The sequence below is a fragment of the Glossina fuscipes genome, unplaced genomic scaffold, assembly GCF_014805625.2.
Source record: "Glossina fuscipes isolate IAEA_lab_2018 unplaced genomic scaffold, Yale_Gfus_2 26, whole genome shotgun sequence".
NCBI classification, from domain to species: Eukaryota; Metazoa; Arthropoda; class Insecta; order Diptera; family Glossinidae; genus Glossina; species Glossina fuscipes.
Genome location: NW_023998421.1, coordinates 8051584 through 8069230, shown reverse-complemented (window position 1 = coordinate 8069230; position 17647 = coordinate 8051584). Strand labels below are relative to the sequence as shown.

At 34.4% G+C, this 17647-nt stretch overlaps 2 protein-coding genes across 2 annotated transcripts; one reads left to right on the top strand and one right to left on the bottom strand.

The window, feature by feature from the left end:
- Window positions 1-650: 650 nt before the first annotated feature.
- Window positions 651-2608, top strand: LOC119635392 (glyoxylate reductase/hydroxypyruvate reductase-like). Its single transcript, XM_038030200.1, has 4 exons — window positions 651-1272; window positions 1344-1681; window positions 1757-1882; window positions 2033-2608. Exons 1-4 carry the CDS (start codon window positions 749-751, stop codon window positions 2149-2151), a joined length of 1107 nt encoding a protein of 368 aa, XP_037886128.1. The 5' UTR covers window positions 651-748; the 3' UTR covers window positions 2152-2608.
- A 3839-nt stretch (window positions 2609-6447) lies between these two features.
- LOC119635395 (intraflagellar transport protein 80 homolog) lies at window positions 6448-9671 on the bottom strand. The gene is made up of 8 exons (XM_038030202.1): window positions 9448-9671; window positions 9101-9378; window positions 8854-9032; window positions 8544-8771; window positions 8106-8485; window positions 7859-8028; window positions 7397-7793; window positions 6448-7337 (listed from the first exon to the last, which is right to left on the bottom strand). Exons 1-8 carry the CDS (start codon window positions 9639-9641, stop codon window positions 6758-6760), a joined length of 2406 nt encoding a protein of 801 aa, XP_037886130.1. The 5' UTR covers window positions 9642-9671; the 3' UTR covers window positions 6448-6757.
- Between the last annotated feature and the right edge of the window lie 7976 nt (window positions 9672-17647).

Genomic DNA, 17647 nt, shown 5'->3' with positions numbered 1-17647 from the left:
TCGACAACGAACGAACTCAATGGTCGTGTATTCAAATCTCAAGTGCGGTAGCCGACAGCCCTAGATGCTAATGCTTTAAGACTTTAGTCTTGGAATTTATTTCTCTTACTAAATTAATAATAATAATAATAATAATAATAATATCTGTGTTCGCTCAGTTATAAAGACCTTCGGGACTGACTATCGCTGCATCTATTTTTAGACTTCATTTAGTTTAGATTACTTATAAGCGATTTTACGCTGATACTACTGTAATTATTTTTACTTAATTGCACAAAAAACCTTAGTGCTCACTGTGCTTTAGAGAAGTAAGTAAGTAAGTAAGTAAGAGTACAGCCGTCAGATTTGAAGAGATAACTGCAATTTAAGTCAAAGGCGGCTGATAATGTTGCCTGCAAAACAGCGAATGCTTTCAGTAAACTGTCAACCTCTCGTATTAGCAGAAGTTCGTGCGTGGTTTTCGTATCGGGGGCAAGCGTTGATTTACTTTAAGAGCTTTTTTAGAGAGTAAGTATTTCTGAGAGTAAGACAGATAAAGAGTTCTATGAAATCCCATGTGAAGAAAAATAAAGCAAAATCTGTGTTTTTTTTTTTTAATACCACAAATGTGTTACAATTTAAATAGACCATCGTTTAAAGAACTATTAAACAGTTCTTGTAAAGACACAGAACTTACAAAACTTATTGATTCTGCGGCAATAGTTTTTCGCGAAATTTGGTTTAAAAAGTTGTCTTTGTTTCGCGAAACATGTGTAATCTCAAGTTTTATTTTTTCATTTTTTGTGTTATTCTAAATTTTTATCACAATGGGGCTGCACGTTCGGGACGAAGAGATAAAATGGCCGATATCGAGCAACAAAGCAAAGAAAGGCAAGAAGAACCGAAACAGTCTTATAAAGTCTTAGTTACTCATCCCGAGGTGCCGAAAGAGGCTTTAGATCTTTTGAGCCAGGTAACTGAGGTAATTGTATGCGAAAGTTTGCCGCCAAATCGTACTGAGATCTTGGAAAAAGCTAAAGGCGTACATGCATTCCTATGGGGTTCTCATGAACCTTTAAATGATCAAGTGTTAAAGGCTGCAGGGCCACAATTGAAAGCAATCACTACTATGTCGGCTGGTATTGATTATGTGGATGTGGAACTCTTGAAAAGTCACAAAATTCCTTTGGGTCATACCCCGATAGTACTAAGTGCGGCAGTGGCCGATTTAGCTATGGGTCTTATGCTAGCGGCCGCCAGACGTTTGCAAGAAGGACGCCGCAAGATCGAAACGTGAGTGTAAATTTGCTTCTTTTTTGTTTTTTGTTAATATCAACGAAGGCTAAAGAAACTTCACTTGTTAGGTCTACGTGGGAGAACTATCATATCAATTGGATGTGGGGTCAGGATATACGTAATGCGACCGTGGGTTTCTACGGTTTCGGCAATATCGGGCAAACAATAGCTCAACGTTTACAAGGTTTCGATATTGCTGGCATATTGTATACCACGCGTCATGCTATAGGCGAGGATAAGGAAAAGCAATTCAACGCTAAGAAAGTTCCTTTCACAGAATTAGTAGAGAAAAGCGATATTATATTTATAGCAGCCCCTTTAACGCCCGAGACTCAAGGAGCTTTCAACTCTACCGCCTTCCAGCAAATGAAACCGACGGCAGTATTAGTTAACATTGCCCGAGGGCGTAAGTTCGCTTTTGCGGTTTAATTTTTAAAAAAATCAAATGAAATTTAATTAACTTTTTCTTCTTACTCTTCAGCCATTGTTAACCAAAAGGATTTGTATACAGCTTTAAAGACTCAACAGATATTTGCTGCTGGAATCGATGTTGTGGATTCTGAACCTTTACCTGCCGATGATCCTTTACTCACACTACCCAACATTGGTAAGTAAATCTTTCAATCTTTGCTTTTATCAAGCATTTGTGGTTGACTTTGAAGTTATGGAAATTTTTCTTTTTTTTGTTTTTTTTTTTAAATTATTATTCAAGTAAATGAAATCAAGTTTCTTTCCTTTTTCTTTTATAACATAAAAGTCATTACGCCGCATATTGGTTCAGCTACCAAACGTACGCGCACCGACATGGCCATTGTTGCTGCTCACAACATTTTAAGGGGTCTGGCGGGTGAACCTATGTTCTCGCCAGCTTATTAAAAAGAAAAAAAATATATATTTTTTTTTCAATACAATTATAAGGGGAGATATACATTCATATATATATATATATATATGTAATGAGCTACTTCACAGGAATATAAAAAAAATACAATTGAATTAATGCAGCAAAAATACCGGTTTTCTAAACATTACATCAAACAATCGTTTTTACTAAAGCAATTTACTTGGCTTGAAGAATTTATGATAAATTAGTTGAAATATTGTAATAAAAAACGTGGTTTTCATTGCAAGTTAAACGATTACTAGAGCAGCTTACAATGCTAAAACAAATCAATCATGTCATGGCAAGACACGACAATTTAGATTGACTTGTAACTAAAATAAAAAATTTCTATTCTTCTAAGAGACTGTTATCGAAGTGAAGTAAATGAACTGCAAACAAAAAAAAAAAAAGTATGCAATAAATGTAAATTTTGAACTTTTGAACTAAATGTTTTCGCGTTGATGAAATTGCACCATTGCGCCCGTTGTACATCTTAATAAATATTATCACAACTTCGTCTTCATATTAATAAATTATGGTAAATATAAAGAAACTACCAAATTTGTCCTGCTGCGATTAAATTAAATAGAGACAGGTTTCCATTTCAAAAGAGAGTCGATTTTTATCACCGCCATTACATTGGAATGTTGGAATTAAAAAAAAAAAAAAAAACTCATCCCGCTTGATATACGAGTTTATTACATGAAAACATCAATACAATCAATACTTTACCTCGTGCTGAAAAGACCTAGAAAACTAATGGAATACACGTTGTGAAGATAGAAAAATGTTTGATGTCATATTTTCTCAACTTTTTATTTAGAAATTCATATTTCATTATACTCTTCATCACTTGTGGCACAAGGGTATATTAATTCCGTGCAAATGTATGTAAAATCCTGAAGAAATTGGAATAGATAGTGATTTTATAATACCGATTCTGAGCTCATTTGTCCGTATGTTTAACTATTTTTCTTGTGCAGGCCGGAGATACTTTGATGAAATTTGATGCGTTAATAAGTTTCGTCTTAAGAACGAAACTGTTATTGAAAGTGATTCAGATCGGATCAGTTCCTATATTATGAAAAGTTATCACGCGAACTGGTGTAGGGTATTTAATGGCGAGCTTTGGCTCAAGATTGTGTTTTTACTTTTCGTGTACATGTAAAAGCACAAAGTGCTTTGAATTCTTCCATCTCAGTAAATTTGCATTTACGTGTAAAGACACGTAACTGTTGCATTTGCTGTTAACAAATTGCACCAATAAATAACAATAATATAATACACAATAATAAAATATAATACCTGCATTTGAGGGTTAAAAATTAAGTTAGAAGCAATCGTTCATTGTGAAGTTTGACAATACCTTGCAGAACAATATCTGATATCGTTTCCTGGAAATAGGTCTGAAAATCGGATATTCGATTTTAATTGCATCAGTCAAGCACAATTAATGTACGGAAAAAATAGAAAAAATTATAAATAATTATACTTAAAAAGGTTACATTCCCCTAGCGATGACTCTTACTTCAAGTCACTGTATAAAAATTTTGAAAACAAGTTTCTCTATATATATTTTTGAATAAAACGAAATATTTTATGTTTACTCTAAACATGCTTGCTAGAGGATTAAAGAAGCAAGGAATCAATAGGTAGGACCTTAGGCTGTAACATCTCCGCAAGTATTCATATGGCGCAGGTGGTCCTTTCGGAGGGCTTCGGGAAAAAATCGGAAATTTCAAGGAAAGAATTCTTTTCGCATAATGCATTGTGTTCCCATATTTTAAAAGGGTCTAGGTATCTGTTAAGGGAAAAACTTGACGACTTGCTTACAGCAATGTTACTTCTTAAGAGAATAAGAAAAAGAATATTTTTCTAAAAAATTTAGAGCAGCCTTTGCCCTATACTCAGCGTATTTGTTTCGTAGTTTCATTATTGCATTCATCTGATAAAAGTGATATATAAAGTCTATACAACTTGTTTTTGCCCAGTAAACTATGGTGAACATTGCCGAAAGCATAAGCTTATTGCGAAGCCTGCTCTGGGCTTGCAATTAGTTTTATGGCAAAAAATTGTATTACTCCTTGATAATTTTTCCACTATCAACTAAGATTATTATTCGGTCTTTACCTCGGTATTTTGCTTACTGTAACCATAACATCCCAATAATCTAAATTAGCTGCATCTGGAAATGTTTGCTAGAAAAATGAAAAAAACTTCATACGAAACTTATAGATGAGTATTATTGCTCTGCTTCCTCTTCTTCTTCTCCTTCCTCTTGAATATTCAGCGAGTGAATTGGCGCGTTGTAAGAAAAAGGCTCAATATGAGCACAAAGCTCTTTGCCTGGGACCTTAATATGTGTCCAGCTCGTTGTTTTTTTTTGTTTTTTATTTATAAACTAACTTTATTGCCGAGCAGACTGCTTTTGCGCTAACACAGTTTTCACTGTCTAAGCCGCATTTTAACGAATTCATATGCCAACTTCAGCCTGTCTATCATAATCCGCAAAAGGTTTACCCATAAATAATCCTTAATACTTACTTCGCAAAGAGATGAAAGAAACCGCCATTACAATTCCTAGAACGTTTGTGCAAGTATACAATTATATTGCGAGTTTGTGATGCTGTTGTATTATATATTGAAATAGTGCTAATGGCTCATGGCATCCTATTATGAAATAATAAGACCTATTATAAAATGCCTTGAATCAAAAAATAGGTTAAACAAAGCCGCAGACTTGTATATTTATTTGACTTTTTATTTGTTTTCGCCATGAACCTTCTTTCTCTACTTTGCTTATTTTAATGACTTTAACGGTATTTAGCAGCATCCTTATCATAAAATTGCAAATTAAAATATTAAAATGTTTTTTAGGAATGTTGTTTTAAAGAGACTTAATCAAGTTTTTTTTTCATTTTATTTTCTTATAAGGAAATATTTTATCGGAACTATTTTGCGAAGAAAAAAAAAAAAATTTTAAAAATTATAAGCTAAATATATATTAATTCCCAGAAAATATTCTCAGACTCTTTTGCGTTATAGAAAATTATTTGAAATTTCTTATATTAGTTTTAATATGTGATAAATTTTTTTTTGTTTTTAGTTTCTCTAAGAAACATTCCTAGATGAGTTATTATATAATTTTATAATTAATTATTTATTTTCCACTCATATTATTATACCAGCCTATGATACAATGCTTATTTTAGCTTAAAAATCCTCTTTGGAACAAATAGAAACAAAAATTATTGTTTTTACTTTTTTTACAAATTAATTGTTGAAAAGAGTTCCTGGCCCATGCGGCAGTGGGTGGCACAGGTGAGGTCCAGATTAATTATATCCTACCCGAAAATGCTTCAACATTTCTAGCCGAGACTGGAGCTCTGCCTTAAGCCACAATGCTTGCTTGAAAAGCCTTAGACAGCAGATGATATGTCAATCATAAAAGTAAATCGAATTTCCCTTAAATTCCGCACGGAACACTTTTAGCAAACTAATGAATGCCATTGCTGCTTAGTGACATCAAATTAAAGTTTTTTTGGATGCCGAGTCCCAAGCAAGCAGACTTACCAGCCCGATGCATGGAATACGAAGTCTACTACTCCAATTTGCAATTGCAGTCGTATTCGGAGTATCTGTACCTGGAGAAGTTAACATCACTAAAATGTTTATCTCCATTAGAAACACTAGACCAATCATGTAGTCTATCATTTTTAAAAAGCAAGATGGAGATGTTATTCATTCGATCTCTATATATATATCAAAATGGTGATAATAATAATAAATTACTTGAAAAGCAAGAAAAGGAAGTGTATACAAGTGATGAGTAGTTCGTGATTGTTCATAAGGTTTTGAAAAAATTGACTTTTTACCGCGATGAAAGGCTTCATTGAGTTGCAAAAGTAGATAGAATATATTTTCAAAATTACATGATGTTGAAGTTATACGAAATTTGATTAGATATATTTTGTAAAGTTACTTAGAGAATGAATGATTATCTATAACATGAATGCTGTAATGTTCAAAAACCAAGATAGATGAAATTTTTCAATTAATTATTTTTACTATTTTGAGCTTACATGGAGTAAAAGTCTTTAAAATTTGAATGCTCTAGCAATTACGTCATTTTCGCTCTCGCAATGAAAATGAAATCTGTAACATTTACGACCGGGAATGTTAATAAAACACTTGCAATAACATTCTTAGTGTTGAAAAACTTCTGTCAATAAAAGCTTTTAATTTTAACAGTAAGCGTAAAGCTCTTTTTCGTCGAAAGCTAATCACAAGCTGTTAATATTAAAATGAAGGCATTGCCAAATGAAAATAAATTTAAATTTTATAATTTATTGTTATAACATTATGAAGAAGTATAAATTAGCGAAGTTATGTTAGATCAATTCAAGAACATAATCGAGTCTTTTAATATATAATGAGTGAGATCAGAAAGGCCACTTTCACTCTGCTCACTCTCTGCTCCTTTTGTTGCGCTCACTTGGTTCTTTAATATTGAACAAAAAATTATTATTTAACTACCATGAAGATTTATAAAGTTTATTGAGCACCGAAGAACTATATGCTCACTCTTCTATTCACAGTTCATATCGTTTCGATTTCATTTGTCATTAAATTTAAAAACTGTTTGTCCCATTCGTCCCTGCTTAAAGCTTTTAAATATTTATTCCTTTGATCGAGAACTGTGTGCAGAAGTGTCGTATCATATTTCTGCGATATTTCCAATGCTTTGCGCCAATTATGCATACGCAAGCAAAGAGAGACTGCTTCACGGTATTTTCCGTTATGGATTAATATTGTCTCGGCTTCAAGCAGACGCCCCAGCATTAGAGAATTCTCAGCCATGTAGTCAGGGCTAGAGGGATCCAAAGTCTTAATGTATTGTAAATATGTGACTTTGTCAACTTGCAGAGCTGCTGCATAAGCTTCTTCGCTGATCTGCAATTGATTCTTTCGTGTGGCTGTAGCAGCCAAAGTGCCCCACAGATAGGCATTCTGAGCTGAGCGACAAATACGTAAAGCCTGTTGCCACTGACCTTCCATTAAACATCGATGTAAAATTTCGCAATATATATTGACATTAACGGCAAGCAGAGCTCCCGAACATCTAAAAGTTACTACGGCGTCTTCAAAAGACTCAATAGTAATATGTTTACCAAACTCTCTAAATATAAATGATTTTGTTTACAAAAGTTTACAAAACTCATAAGAACAATGACTTACGTAGTGTCTATAGTCACAGTAGTCAATGCTATTATGGTGGGATCAGCAGAACCCTCTCCTGGACAATACCAGACACTATAACAAGCATCATGAACACCTACCAATATATTTGATTCACTGGCCCATTTTACTGTCGTAACTTGGGTGCCAATTTTATAAATTTCTCCATTAATGTTATCATTAGCTGATCCCATGAGAGCAGAGCGTTCATTACTACTATTCAGATTACGTGTCTCAGTTATGTATAGTTCGCGATTATTGTCAATCAATACAACGAACTGATCATCAACGCTGCCAGCCCGGCAAGCAGCAATTTCGGATATTGGTGTTTTAGCTTTTAAGGTAAAGGGCTCATATTGTCTCGTTGCTCCAGGTATAAGATCAAAAATATGCAAAGCTTTTGAAAATTGAAAATGCACTAAGATTTTTAAACAATTATTTACATTGAATTTTCTTTACTACCTTTATTGTCGGCATTGTCACGTACCACTAATGTATCTAAACCCAAACTCAAATTACGCCAGTTCAGCGTCGATATTTGAGCCTGAGAGCCCGGATAACGGGGATTTACATGCAAACGTCCAGTGTAAGTATAAATCCAAATGGAAGTTGAATCCAAGACCATAAAAAATCTACCAAAACACCCAACAGTGCAAGAAAGTGAACAAGAAGAAAAAAAGAAAAAAATAAAAAAAATTTTGAAACCTACTTTTTACCCACTTCTATAGCCCGAGTATCGGTACGACCATCCACGATTATCGGAGTATTTATATACTTTTCATTATAAATGTGGATTTGATTCGAAGTCGCTACAATCAAATGACCGTAACCTAAAGCAAAATTTATGATCCGTTCGCTGAAGTCCAAGACATCGCTACTGCCATTAGTGATGTCTTCCAAGAGTAACGCTTTGCGGCCTGCAGTAGTGGCTTTTAAATTACGCACAATCAGCTGCTTTTGAACTATATGACCTACAATTAGCTGACCATTTGAGGTACCACAACATACTTGAGTACCATCAGCAGACCAAGAGAGTGAAAGAAATGAACCCACAATAGGTTGATTAAAACGATTTGTGCTATAGGACCACTTAAAAAGAGTAAAAGAAAGCTTCTTCAGATGTAAAATTAAAATTAGATTAGCTTACACCCGCGTTTGAACAAAGCTTTAGCATATTGAAAGATCCGACAAGCAGGAGATCCTTTTCAGGATTAAAAGCAATCGAAGTGATGGCATTCTCTTCTATCGAACTCGTAAATAGATTAGATCCCTGCGTATCCCAGATTTTAAAGCGAAAATCCTCACCACCGGAAGCTATTATTGGCGATTGAGCTGACCAGCTCAATGACAAAATCATGCCTTCATGAGCGCGCCACTGCCAGGTAGACAATAGGAAAATAGGACAATAGGACACACAAAAAACAGAGAAGAAAGAAATTATTTACTGTATTACTTACTTTTAAGAGTTTGCTATTGGCTGCTAAAGGTTTTATAGAAATGTGCAGGCATTGACTAAACGCAATCGAGTTTGAATTGGGTGACCAACAAGCGCATCGTATAGGTTCATCATTTTGGACTACTGTGGAACGTAACATTCCTGAACGTGACCAAATTTTAATAATGCCATCTTCCCCAGCTGCAACGATAACAAATAATTAGACTTTAATTTTTTGAATAGTAGAGTTATGCATTCAAATCTATTACCTGTTAGCAAGCCTGCTCCGTCGGGACTCCAGCGACCTGTACTTATAGCCGCTGCATGAGCCGTTATGCTTCTTTCCACTCGACCACTCTTATTCAATATGACAAAACGTCCATCATTACTGCAAATAAGCAAAGTATCGCTACCCTTGCCACCACCGCTACCCCGTCCGCCTAACAACAGCCAATGCAAATCAGTGGGTATGAAATCGTCTGGCAGTTTGGCCACCTCCACCGACTCGCGAGTTTGACAGCTCCATTTATATATTTGATGATCATCACTATACGAATTTAATATGGACTATGTATGCTACATTTTAATTTACTTTGTCGAGCAGTTCGTCACTTACCTTACAAAATATATTTCATCGTTACTACTCCAATCCACACAACTTAAAGGTAAATTTTGCCATAGCTTTTCATTATCGTTTTTTTGCGGTTTATCAAGAGGTTTTTCTTTGCTTGCACTCGACGTGGGAGTGAAAGCAAATTCACGATTTTCATAAGTGCTCGATTTCTTACAAATATGAGTTTTCAACTTCATTGCAATTGATTTTTTTAAATATTTTATTTAATGTTAACATCGCCATGCAGGATTTTTTAGTAACTTTTTTCGAAATATGTTTTGAATTTTGCCGTTGCCATAGTATTCCGTTAGCTGTTGGTAGGAGCAACTTAGTAGTTTGTTGTTTAGTAACACGCACACACTGTTGCTTTTTTAGCAAAACATTTCATTTATTTCTTACTTCCTATAAGAAAATATAAAAACATAACAAGTACCTCTCCCTCTCTCTGTCTCTTTCTTTCCAATTAACAAAATCAGTGGAACGAAGATAAGTTGTCGGATATTTCGGATATTGCGATAAAAACTAGAAGATAAACAGAGATTTTGCTGTAAAGAAACCTGCCCCGTACGTTTCTTTTATCTTCCTTTAGAAATGGAAAAAAAACTTTACAAGAAAAACTTTTACCGCGACTTGCCAGCTCGTATAAAGAGTTTCTTCAAAGTAAGTTGTTTATCGAAACTAGCATATAGGTCGTCTATATACGCTTAAACACGTTTTCATGAAACGCGATTTTCATTCACTTCATTACACCCTACACCTTTTATGGTACAGGGTTTGGTATTATGTTTGCGCGGGCATTAATAAATCGCAGAAGTGTATAAGACAGACCCACCACCGACCCATTCATTACACCAATCGATTGAGAATCATTTTCTAAATCAATCTAAGCCTGTCAGTCCGTGTGATGTCTGTCTATGTAGATTTATGTTCGAACCACACAGGTCGTAATTTGTGAGATAATTTGGTGAAATTTGGTACAGTGATCGAACGACGGGCGGTATTGGAGATGGTTTGGATCGGACCATTTTTTCGACAACTCATTACTCGCAACTCATTCACAACAACAATTTCATTTGTTTTCGCTCTCACAATGGAGAATACACTTCATTCGACGAGCCTTTGCCAGTAAGCGTCCTCTTTCATGAAACTTCGGTGAGGATTAATTGTTACACGTATTGCTCATCCCGGAGAACACGCAGACTATATGTATTTCTCATTGGCACTGAAAACGGAATTACTTCTATCAAGTCGATATGTCTGTTAGAAGTTTTACCTATTCTTAGTTTATCTGTCCGTTGCTGTTACAAGACAAAATTCTTTTGAACAGAAAAAATCTAAATTTTTTCTTAATAGCCCCTCCTTCTTCTTATTGCGACGTCAAAGCTATGCACTTTTCTAATTAGAGCATCAATAGGAAAATAGGTTAAATCAGCTGATCCGCACTTACCGCACGTACAGGCTTGTGCAAATAAGGTAAGTACCACGAAAATGTTGCTAAATCCTATGAATATATGCTTTGAAGTCAACACGATATTCAGCAGGTACGTTGTGATGTATTTAGTGAAGAGTCTTTCTACCCTACAAACATAATACAAAAAATTTAGCACAAACATCTGCATGAAAATGTGTTTTCAGATGCTAGTGATGTACTAAGTGTAAACAATATTAGCGACATAGTATACTTATAAAGCGTATCAAGCGAAAAGAATTCTTCTCTTCACCAAATATCACATTTCTACATACATTTTGAAGCGTTTGTCTTAATCCATAGGCAATTGAAGAGTATGTACTGCCGTATATGTTGTTTCCATTTCTATTTCAATTTTTTGTAGTAACAAAATCCCATAATCAACCGATGTATAGATAGAAAGATGCTTGCTAAACCAATTGATATTAAGGGTCTTTATGGGTTTGAGCCTCATCTAAAGTTAAAAGTGATATGAATACGGTACTTATATAATCCCGATGAGATAATAGGTTTTATTTATGCCGTCGTTTTAAATTTTTGTGGGCGTTCCTCTTTAAAATTTAAAATTTATTCTAAATTTTCTTTCGCTTGGTGTATTTTTGTTTATTTTTTTTTTTTTAATGAAAATTGATCGGCTGCATTAATCGAAAAATATATTTAATAACAAGCTTTGACAAATTCTTTTTTAATCTTGCGAAAGGCAACAACAGATGAAGTTAGAAGAATGTGGAGACAGAACGGAGAATATTTTATACGATTTATGCATATATGATATGATCTTTAATGCTTATCTATGGGTCTTCCGTAGGAACTTAAAAACGTAACATAGGTCTATCTGCTGGCGGCAAGCACAAAAATATAGAAGTAGGTAAATATTTCTTTCATTATGAGTTCACGAGTCTTGAGTTTCATAAAAAATATTTCTTTAACGTAGTTTTCCTATTTTTCGTACATAACAGTTATCGAAAAATGAAGGTATATTAACCTTGTCATGGCAAGTGTAATATTCGGAAAGGATAACCAAAAGTCTATATATGTTTTTTAGCCATGTGAGTTGAACGGAAATGAATAGGCCGTTGTTTAACCTTTCGTTTAATCTTGTGTAATCCATCTGCCTGCTTTTGGTAACATCTTGAAATTTCAAGATTTAAAATGCAAAGTTAAAACATCCAGCAACTAGTTTTGATTAATTTGCAGTTAAACAACTGCGAAACTTCGTAATATGGAGAATTTCTTTGGGATTATGTCTCACCGAACTTTGTTCCCAAAAAATTAATTGATTGTTTTCCTATATGTGATATATGGCTCGGTCTTGTTGAGACCATATTTCGGTTACAGTTCAACTTGCTTCAAGTTTCTCATGCGTCAAGTCGCAGACAGTAGTAATTCCGCAGAGCGCAGACACGCGGTGCGTGTTGGGATAACTATAATAACGCATGCAAAGTTGGCGCGAAATAAATTGATTTGTTAGAAAAAGTTTGCAAACATGTTCAATCAACGTCAAGTGATATATTTTGGCAAAGAAATTAAAAAAAAAAAAAATTGGAAAATTATATTCGGCTGTACCCGAATTTTTTATTGCCGTTCTCTTAATAGCAAAGAGGACTCGAGTTTTTTCTATGTTTGCACATTTATTTCACTGCACAAGTTAAAAATATATTTTTCTTAGCAATTTTTGCTCGAGTGGTAACGAATTCAACTTCAGAAGAACTGAAAATTCTAGTAAGTGGGATGGCGAGGTAGTTCCGCCAATTCGATTTAATCTATCCGTTCTGAAAATGTGGAAGCTGTTGGGAAAATGTAGAAATGCTTATCAGGTTGTAAGCAAGTTTCCACAAGAAACTTCTGTGCTTGCTGAATCAAGGTAAGTAGAAAGCATTTTAGATTTTAGCCTGAGTAATAACCTAACTATCCGTAGATTGAGGGATTACTGCGTTACTACTTCGACATCCATCTCTGGGAATGGCTTATTTTACTAAAAGTTACTTCTAGCTACAATAACAAAACAGATCCACTACCTACATTAGGAACCAGAATTTGATTGGGCGATATACCTATAGGTTGAGATGCAGACATCTTGAAAATGCTAAATCGGCTTAAGAAAGTCGAAATTAGGTTTCAATCAACATATGTAAAGAGAACTTTTAATGTTTTCGCGTAAGGTATCAAGTGCAAGTTTTCGTGCAAGTGTTGCTCTCCGAGGGTAAGACGGTTTGACATAATAAATTCCATCTTTCGGTGGATGAATACACGAAAAATGCTGCAATTTTAAAAGAAAAGTATGTCAACAAGATGCCGTACGAAAAAACCGCTATGGGTTCCATGTTCTAGAATTATTTTTATTGTAAAAATCGTGCAGATTACCCCAAAAATACTTAATTTGGCGACAAAGCGACAACAACAAATAAAATGCTCTGAATATTTCCAAGATTGGAATGCGGTTTTCTTTATTCTTATTTTTTTCAATTATTTTAATATCCTACGTAACTTGTGATACACAAATATATTAAGTTTGACGCCCAGAAAGACCATGAGATAGGCCCACTTTTTATTACACCGATCAATACAGAGTTACTTTCTGAATCGATCTAAGCTTGTCTGTCCGCCTGTCCATCGGCCCATCATGTATTATCGTTATCCTATTTTGGTTGCAAGTTATCAGATGCTTTGGTACATCGAAGTATTGTGTCCCAAGGGCAAGCACTATTGAAAATGGTTCGAATAGGTACACTTTTTCGACCACTTCCCTCATAATGGCTTATTTTAAAAAAGTTGTTATATGACCAAATATATTAAGCGAATAGGTGTAGGGTATTTAATGGTATGCCACGGCCTACTACAATGTTTTTTCTTGTTTTTTGCTTGTAAATTTTACACAAATTACTTAAATCTATTTGTCGTAAATTCTTCAAAAAGCATTCACGATGCTTTTCTGCTTTTCTACACCCCCACATATGCATATTTCAAGAAATAAATTTTTTGCTTACCAAGTGTACATGTACAATAAATTTGCTCAGTAAAAAGAAAGCATTAAAATTGTCTTTAAAGAAAAGTGAAAAGAAATGTCTTATTTTACGAATAAAGTAAAAATAGAATTTTTTTATTTTTTTTTTTGAGGAAAATCTACAACAAAATAGAAAAAAATACTTTGAATCTATTTTCCTTCAAGTAAGATTGTTTTTATGAAGAAAAGCATATAAACTAATCTATCGCTGAAAAGATACATATGTGCAAAAAAATGAAAAAAAAAAAAAAATGAACAAGACAAAAACAAAATAACATGACAACAACAACATAAAATGCAATAACAGCAAAGATTGCACTAAATAGCAAGTTCAGTGTTCCCTATACATACCATATGAGGACATGATGACGTTTCACTACTGCAGTGAAATAAAATTATACCTCCAGGAGCAATGTTTCTTAAATTGGGCGAACACTTACGCAGACTTATGCTATATTTATGAGAACATATATAGGGTTGACTAGAAAAGATTTCGGAAAGGAATTTAAAAATGTTAAAGTTGATGTTTGCGAAAGAAACAAATATCTATACTTTAGCAATCAATTGCGAGACAAAAATTGAAATCCAAATCTCTTCTTTTTTTTTTTTTGCCCATCTAGTAGTAGTGAATGGGTGAACCTTTATTCTCATAATTTCAGTTTTCCTTTAATTTGTATAAGCGAAATTCCTTTTCTGCTAATCCATCATCATTGCGGCGCGAGTAAACTGAATTTCATTTAACAATTTATTCCTCGAAGAGAAGATTTTTTCATCATCACATCAAGTTAGCCGTGGATTGATTTCAATAAGGAAGATGTTTACAAAGTAGCAAAGCTGTATTCTACGACTTCGAGTGCGAATACATAAATGAAGATTTGCAATTTTTCGTCAGCTAAAGATATGCGAGAAGATTCCGCACAACTGACGTTAACACACTGTTAGTTAGCGAAAACTTTTAGTAAAAATTTTTAGTTAACTGCAGACGCGTGTCACTCATGATTCATGGCCCTGATGCTGGCAAATCTTTCTCTTCAAAAATCTTCACAATGAGATCTTCTACATTTTGGTGAACACACAATTTATTCCGATTGCGAATGCTTTTAAAGTTTTTACTATAAATTGCTTCCATTTTTAGAATGAATCCCGAACGAACAATGAACACATATCGGTGAAGTTTCGATTTTCTATTTTCAACTTTTTTAGAATTTCACAACAATGATGTGCGAAAGGAAAGATAAGTTTGCCTGATAAACATAACGGTTGTTAGTAGAAGAACACAGCGGAGAACATTCGTTCACGCATACATAGAAATATTTATGTTGTAAATTACACTTTGAGCAATATTCAAGTAAAGTCGCACATAAATATTTTACAAAAACTTGGATGTTTTTTTTTCTGATTATTACAACTGCAATAGCTGGCGTGGCAGAGCATCATCTTCCATCGATGATGAGTGCACAACACAAATCGGATCTTTATGAAATTTTTTCACGAATATTGCAATCAACTTGAATTTAAAATTTTTACTAAATATTTGCTTAAATTTAAAAACCCCTCACAATTCACTCAATGCAAAGTTTTTTAGGATCTCTGCTCAAATCTCAATTTTGGAATTATTCTCTATTATAGCTTTTACGCAATTGGTTTAATATTTTCATTTGTTGGCTATTGTCGGCGTTCTTGCCCGGCATGTAAATATGAAATTGGATAGAAAATACACATTTATTGTCTGAAAATGTTAAAAAAATATTTGATTCGACTCATTGCCCATCAATAGATATACATTTTCCCAACCTGTCTCATTGTATCTGGAATTCGGGTTTTAAAAGTCTTCCCCTTTCGGCGCCATCCATCCATCGCATAGCTTTTGTTACATCTTGGTATGAACCAAAGTCCTGGTTAATAGGTACGCAACTCGGTGATCCAAATAGTTGATAGTTGATAATCGAGCCGAAAGTTCTCGAAGCTTATAAGTAAGTTAGCTGCATGGCCTGGCAATTCCCAGTAGACGGTGCCCCGAGCCGGTCTGTTGCAATGAATGCACAGGCGAATGATGTGCGGAAAAAAGTGCCCTCATGTTGGTTTTGTTGACGCTCTTAACTGCTTTTTGAATAACGAACGGTTTGTTTCCTTTTATTTATTTATTTATTTCATTCATCTCCAGCCAAAATAACCCGTTCAGCCATATTAAGCGAAGCTCTTAAGGCTAAAAGCACTTTAAACAACACAATTAGAGAGAAAAGCATTGAAGCACAGCTAAAATTATCAGCTTTTAAGTGTTAAAAGCCAAAGACAAGTTTTTGTTTAGAATGTTTTTAGGCTTAAAGTATCAGCAAAGCGAACTTAAGAGTTAAAAAACCAGGACTTTTTTATATATCAAAGAGAATATCTATCAGAAAAGCAAGCAGCAAAGGTAAAGTAACCAGTGTAAAATATTAGAGGAGGCATTAAAGTATTAAAGGCTATGTGGTAATCACCACCATGTGTTTATATACTTACTATAGTTAAGGTCTTGTCTACTGCACTGATATTCGAGAACCCGCGGCTTGGCAGTCGCAAATTCACCTACTGAACTATGCGGCATCAGATTGATTGGTGTTTAGTAGCGGAGATAAGCAAACCACATCCTACTGATTCCACTAAACGCAGAGTACCGTCTTTTAATAGAGGTGTATGATAGGCGTAGATGTATCCGAGAATTTTTGTCTTTGGCATTTGCAAAAGAAATCGACTTTTTATACCCAGTAACGGGACCATACAAACCCGTCTTATCCTTGCATCGTTGGGGCAAAGAAAAAACTGCCATCAGCGAATATTCTTCCATTGGCACAAAGCCCGACTTTTTTTGTTTTCGTCCTGTATGTGTTGGTATTACGATTGCTTATTGTTGTAAGATGTCCTGGCTACGAAAAAAAAAAAAACAGCTCCAAACATGTACGTCCTTTACACGAGGCGTTAAGCGCTTCTATGGCCAAATTTCGGTTTCACTTCTACATGCCTCATAAATATCAAATTTCGTAGCTCTATTGCAATTTTTGTGATCACGATTGCATTAATAAGGCGAAATGGGGTTTTACTGAGCATTTTCGGTTCATAATGAAAATACAGAGCTCATCAAATTTGCGGAATCTGCTCAGCAAAATGAAGGCATCGCTATGCACTCGTGGTTGGGCGTCAAAAGAGTATACATAGATCTTGACCTGTTACTTGACCTGCTCGGGATCTTGTTCCCTATAGGCATAAGACATTCAATTTTTGTTTCCAAGTGTTGCAAATGCAATGACAAAGTTACTGTCACGCCTTTCTTTGGATGTTGTATATAACGATTATTTGTAATTTTTTTTGAGAAATATTTATTCGTGTACTGATTTATTGTTAGTTTGCTTTTTATTGTTTGGTTTCATTCCTAGAATCGTTGTAATTTTTCATTAGCATAAATAGCCTCTAAAGATTCAAACTTCAACTCGAAAATAATAAACGCAATAAAAAAGTTTTACAATATATACTCACTTATGGATATGCTGTTGTGTGGGTGAATTAACCCCTCATGTGTGTTCATATGTGCATGGATGCATGCATGCATGTAGTAGTAGTAGTTTTACGATCATTTTTCTCTAAACAACACTTTATACTCCATTGTGTGTGTTTAGCTTTAAGCTTGCGGTGACTTAAACTAAACTATCATTGCTTTTTGTGTGTAAGTATTTAAATTCTCTTCGTTATACATAGAA

Coding starts and splice junctions, on each gene's coding strand:
- LOC119635395 (XM_038030202.1), bottom strand. CDS start 9,641: ATGAAGTTGAAAACTCATATTTGTAAGAAATCGAGCACTTATGAAAAT. Junction 9,379..9,447: donor GATGAAATATATTTTGTAAG/GTAAGTGACGAA, acceptor AAATTCGTATAG/TGATGATCATCAAATATATA. Junction 9,033..9,100: donor CGGAGCAGGCTTGCTAACAG/GTAATAGATTTG, acceptor TTATCGTTGCAG/CTGGGGAAGATGGCATTATT.
- LOC119635392 (XM_038030200.1), top strand. CDS start 749: ATGTGTAATCTCAAGTTTTATTTTTTCATTTTTTGTGTTATTCTAAAT. Junction 1,273..1,343: donor GGACGCCGCAAGATCGAAAC/GTGAGTGTAAAT, acceptor TTCACTTGTTAG/GTCTACGTGGGAGAACTATC. Junction 1,682..1,756: donor AGTTAACATTGCCCGAGGGC/GTAAGTTCGCTT, acceptor CTTACTCTTCAG/CCATTGTTAACCAAAAGGAT.